Source organism: Cajanus cajan, chromosome 1 (genome assembly GCF_000230855.2).
Source record: "Cajanus cajan strain Asha chromosome 1, NIPB_CcT2T_4, whole genome shotgun sequence".
Lineage (NCBI taxonomy): Eukaryota > Viridiplantae > Streptophyta > Magnoliopsida > Fabales > Fabaceae > Cajanus > Cajanus cajan.
Window position 1 is genome coordinate 91,313,298 of NC_138517.1, and position 5,809 is coordinate 91,319,106.

Consider the following 5,809-nt stretch of genomic DNA (forward strand, 5'->3'; position numbering starts at 1 on the left):
ATTGACAACAAAAAGAAAATATTTTGGCATAAAAAACGTTTTAAAGTCGACGATAAAAAGAAACAAATTTTAACGTAAAAAAATGTTATAAGGTCAACAACTACAAGAAAAATCAATCATAATAAATCAAAACAAAACAATCATAATACGAAACCATTAGAAACTATTTAAAGAATACAACCGATAACCTTTTAAAGACAACTCAATAAAACACCAAGCGACTGATAAATCAAACTCGACACATTATCGATCATTCACTAAGTCCTATATGAAACACAAAATGGTCAAATCACACAATTCTTGACTCTTAAGTGATACCGATATTAAAAGATATTACACTTGTTTAAACCTCGACTCACACACAAATGAAACACTTGTTCGAAGATCAACCCTTAGTTAAAAACATTTTCTAAAACATGTTACAATAAATGTCAATTAAAACACATGGCGAAACTCAACTCTAACCACTTCGACTCCATAAATTTAGAATTCGATATATTAGTAATTTATATTCAATAACCATCAAGTAAAACATATGGCAAAAATTCAACTCTACCGAATCCATAAATTTTGAAGCTAGTTGATTATCGATTCTAACTCCCTATTATTAATTTATATTCAATAAACATGATCGAGCTGATAGACACACGCTTAGTAAATAACAAATTTGCTAGTAACCAAGCATGTATGATAGTCTACAAAATCAAATAATAATCGATTGAAAATATTTAAATTGGTATACGACTAAGCAACCACAAACACTTCAATCAACCAAAATGCACAAGTAACAAAATGCAATGACAAATAACAAGCCAAAACTATTAAAAGTTAAAAGACAAGATAACATGACACTAGTCCATTGACCATTAAAACTCATTGGGTTTCTAAGACTCGAGCTTGAAGTGTACCATATCGATCTCCCGCCAATGGAGTGAATCAAGCACACGGGCTCTTCACACTTTCATGCTCAAGCCTAAAGAGCTGTGTATTGTATTGGGCCCCTGGCGACCAAATAGCTTGACCAGTTTAACACTTCAAGCCTTTAAAACTTAAGTTATAAGGTTTGTGTATTGTATATGTATCGATCTCTTGTTGACAAAATGAACAGAGTAGGTATTTCGATTAATGGTCAATCGACTTGTCAAATATGTCTCATAAAAAAACTTAATTGATTTTCATATTGTTTCTATCACGAATAGTTGAAACAAGACGTCATAATTTATGAACTAAGTATGATAACAACCATAAATATAAAAATTTATAGGTTTATTAATGACTTTAATGATATAATATGATTACTTGAAAGATAAAAAATATATAATTAACATTCATAATATTGCTCTAGTATATATACAGGAACTCTTGAAAGAAAAAAAAAAAAAGATTAATTTTTACATTTACAAATATTCTAAACCGAAACAGTTGGTACATCTTCCTAAAAGAGATTCCATACCCCAACATTTCTTAACCTCAAAAATGATGTTATGAACAATAATTGTAAACTAACTAATGAGAAGTGGAGTGTTGAATGAGTAAAATATTGAAGCCATATTAGCTGGTTTAGATTATAGAAGTGAAAACTGACCTTTTTCTGAGTTGTTAATTTAAAATGAGATAATTTGTTTCTTTAAATGGCGTCACTGTAACCCATTACCTTACTGGCAAAGATTTCCCCCACTTTTTTAGACAGCAAAAAATAGGTTGAATTGTGAAAGACAGCGGTTTTTTTGTTTGCATAGGATTTGGGTGTGTATAGAAAATTTGAAATTTGCATTGGATGGGGGTGGGGCAATTGTGTCTTTGTGAATCCACTAATGGAAAGCTGGAGTGCCCAACTAAATTTGAGCATGAAAAAAATAAAATAAAAAATAAAAAATAAAAAAATTTGAAAAGAAAGAAAGAAACAAACGCACACAATAGGGATGAGCTGTCGTGCTGCATTAGATGCCTTTATCTGATTCTGAACTGTGCTGTCTATACACTCTCTAATCTAATCTTATGTAACGTAACCTGTTATGTGTATACCCCCGGCCCCTTCTTCACTTTAACCATCTCACCCACCCACTCCCAATTATTATTTTCTATTCACATACACATACACCCAATCTCTCTTCATTTTTTTACTCAAACACTCACGGATGGGGTTCAAATTATTTTTGGGTTTTCTTCTCCGAAAATTACAAATAAGAAGAAGCTCCCCTTGACTTTGAGCTTTGAATTAAGTGGATACCCTTACCCCCACACACTCACATATAGCTGCTACAATTTTGCAGGCATCTATGTATGCGAGTAACAAAGGCCAATTTTTAGCATTCCTTTTACGAGACCCCACGAGTGGCCTTCTGTTCTCTTCTCTTCTCTCTCTCTTGTTTTTTTTTTGGGTTTTCCCAAAGTAAGGTCCCCCACACACACACACACTCTCTCTCTTCAGTTGTAAGGTGTAACCTACTTACTTACTTACCCTTCCCTCTCTCTCTCTCTCTTTCTCTGTCTGTTCCGCTCTGAGCACAGAGCAAGACAACAGTCAATCAAAACCCGAGAACCCCACAAACTGAGAGTCTTAGTTGGGTCCAAAGAGTCTAGAAATTTGAAAACACACACTCTCTCTCTAAAAATCAAAAAAGAAAGAGAGAATGGAGGAAGGGCAAAGGGTGGGTTGATGAATCATCATCAGGAGCATCTCATTCCTAGTCCGAAAGAAAGAAAGAAATAAATAAATAAAAAACCTTGTGTGAGGCTTCCCCACCTAATGGAACTATCAGATTTGCAAAACAACAAGCAGAGCAGCAGCAACACAGGTGGGAGCACTCATCCTCATCCTCAACCTCATCCTCATCCTCATCCGCATCCCCATCCCCATCCCCACCATCACCAACAATCTTCTTCTTCTTCTTCTTCTACTTCACACCTTGTGGTCCCTTTCGATGGAAGACCAAACACTTCTTCTCCCTTCATCACCTCCTCCACCTCTTCCTCCTCCAATTCCTCTTCATCGTCTTCCTCCATCGACGCCTCCCTAGCCATCGCAACCAGATCTGACGATTCCGCCAAGAAGACAACCCAACATCTTTCCACCACCGCCGCGCCCAAGCGATCCACCAAGGACCGCCACACCAAGGTCGAGGGCCGCGGCCGCAGAATTCGAATGCCCGCCACCTGCGCCGCTAGGGTTTTCCAACTCACTCGTGAATTGGGCCACAAATCCGACGGCGAGACCATCGAGTGGCTCCTCCAGCAGGCCGAGCCCGCGATCGTCGCCGCCACCGGCACCGGCACCATCCCCGCCAACTTCTCCTCGCTCAACGTCTCCCTCCGCAGCAGCGGCTCCACGCTCTCGGCGCCGCCCTCCAAGTCAGCACCGCACACCTTCCACGGCGCCCTCGCACTCGCTCACCACCCATACGAAGAAGCCTTTCAACAACACACGGCGCTGCTAGGGTTTCACCCTCACCACCACCACCACCAGCACCAGCACCAGCACCCGCAGCAACACCCACACCCACACCAACATCAACATCAACATCAACATCAACATCCGCAGCAGCAACTTCTCTCCGCCGATCAAATCGCCGAAGCTCTCCCCAGCGGCGGTGACTCCGGCGAGAGCTACCTCCGGAAACGTTACCGAGAAGATCTGTTCAAAGACGATAACATCAACAACCAGTCGCAGAACGAGAGCGGGGACGGGTCTTCGCCGAAAACTCCGAACCTACAATTACCGAAGCAGCAGCAGACCGAAGCTGGGCCTGGGCTTCACCGGCCCGCGAGCTTACTTCCGGCGACCGCGATGTGGGCCGTGGCGCCCGCTCCCGCTAGTGGGCCCGCGGGGAGCACAATTTGGATGCTTCCAGTGACCGCGGCGGCCTCTTCTTCTTCTGGTGCGGCTGCTTCTTCCGCTTCTGCTTCGGCATCTTCGGAGACTCAGATGTGGCCTTTTACTCAGTCAGGTTTCATGCCAAGGTTCAATCTTCCCGGTGCGCTTGAATTCCAAGGCGCACGTGCGGGCTCTCTACAATTGGGCTCCATGCTAATGCCGCCGCAGCCCTCTCAGCATCTGGGCCTCGCCATGTCTGACTCCAACTTGGGCATGTTGGCGGCCCTTAATGCTTACACTAGGGCTGGTTTCAATATTAATTCTGATAATCATCACATGGAGCATCCACATCAACATCATCATCAACATCACCACCAACCTCAACCTAGTGAGAGTGGAGAGGATGCTCCTAATAGCTCCCAATGAACCTTTTTTTATTGGTTAGTTTTCACATGTCTGTAAATATTTTCATTCTATTCTTACATTCTAAGTTGTGGACCAGCAACTAGATACACTTTTTTTAATTATTGCCTTTTTTTTCTTTTCTTTTTCCTTTTCTTTTTCTTGCAGATTGGAACTTGAATGAATTTGTCATGTGTGAGTGCTTGTGAAAAATTCCATGGATGCATGTGCTAGATCATCGCACACTTGAGTTGAGTTTTTAATTAGATCTTGCTCTAGTCATTTTTTTTGTGCTTCTTCTTCCAGGAAGTGCATTTCTTTAGCTTGATTTGGAGATCTTGGTATGCTTTGTTTACAGTTTGGTTTTTGGTCCAAAGGGACTTCGCAGACAGACACAGAGAGTTTGTATAGGAGGAAATTTCTCTTGCTATTTTTATTTTTATTTTATTTACTCTATTTGCTTCTTATTTTTTTCTCCCCTTAGCTTGTATGACAGTATCAAAACCAAAACAATTGAAAGGGAAAATTTGAATGCCTTCTTCCATTCTGCTCCTATATTTTTTTATTCTTTTCTACGCATAAACTAAAATTGAATATATATACTAGTATTTTTCCCCTTTTAAACGTTTTTTTTAATTGAATGAAATATTTTGTTTTAGTTTTTTTTTTTGCTAAATTTTTAATCTTATTATTAAATGAAATAGTTTCAAGATTTTCTCTTACTCTTACCGCGGAAAAGTGTATATTAATGTAAATAACGTGTGTTGCCGTATAAGAGAAATGATTTATTTTTTCTTCTAAATTTCCAGGGAAAAAACAATATACAAAAGATTAGAATGCATAGGCAACTAAGAAAAACAGATTGGCAGGGAAGAAAGGAGTGAGAGTGCAAAATATATAAATGGTAATTCGTGGTAGCTAGACTGTACAAATCTCAGTTACTTATTAGCCTTTGAAGTTAACTTCGGGGGCATGTCAGAAGCAATAAACCACTTTCCTTCTCACTCTATCCTTTTTTTCCTATTCAATTTTTTATTTACCACTTATATGTATATTTTCTTTTAAAAAAAATAAATTAATTTTTTTCTTATATATCCTCACTATATCACTACAACAAAATTTATTTTTAATGACAATTATTTAATGGCAATAATTTAATTGCCACCATATGTAAAAATATTAATGGCTAATATATAATAGCCACTAAAAATATATTTATATTACACTAAAGTTTACTATTAGCGACAATTATTTAGAAAAAACTTAAGACCCACATTGATTAGAGATAAGATAATTAAATAGTATATAAGTGAGTAATAACTATCACCTTACAGGTTCATTTTATAGGATTAACTCCTAATTCACTATTCTAAATTGGTATCAAATCACTCATTCTTACCAATTTCAATAGTGCTATAAAACAATTAGAGACCAACTTTAACCTTATAAATCTCACATCGCTTAAAAGACAACATAATTAAAAAATATATAAATAAAAGACAACTCTCATCTTACAAATCTCATATCGAGTAGAGATAAAAAAGTATATAAGTTATGAATTTAGAAAATGAAATTATAGGAATATATAAATTA

At 38.0% G+C, this 5,809-nt stretch overlaps 1 protein-coding gene across 1 annotated transcript; it reads left to right on the top strand.

Annotated features, from left to right (window-relative positions):
• The first annotated feature begins 2,070 nt into the window (after positions 1-2,070).
• On the top strand, positions 2,071-4,760 carry TCP8 (TCP family transcription factor). Its single transcript, XM_020366157.3, has 2 exons — positions 2,071-4,254; positions 4,385-4,760. Exon 1 carries the CDS (start codon positions 2,750-2,752, stop codon positions 4,238-4,240), a length of 1,491 nt encoding a protein of 496 aa, XP_020221746.2. The 5' UTR covers positions 2,071-2,749; the 3' UTR covers positions 4,241-4,254; positions 4,385-4,760.
• The last annotated feature ends 1,049 nt before the right edge of the window (positions 4,761-5,809 follow it).

What these genes read in the sequence shown, in the direction of transcription:
- TCP8 (XM_020366157.3), top strand. Translation starts at nt 2,750, where the DNA reads ATGGAACTATCAGATTTGCAAAACAACAAGCAGAGCAGCAGCAACACA.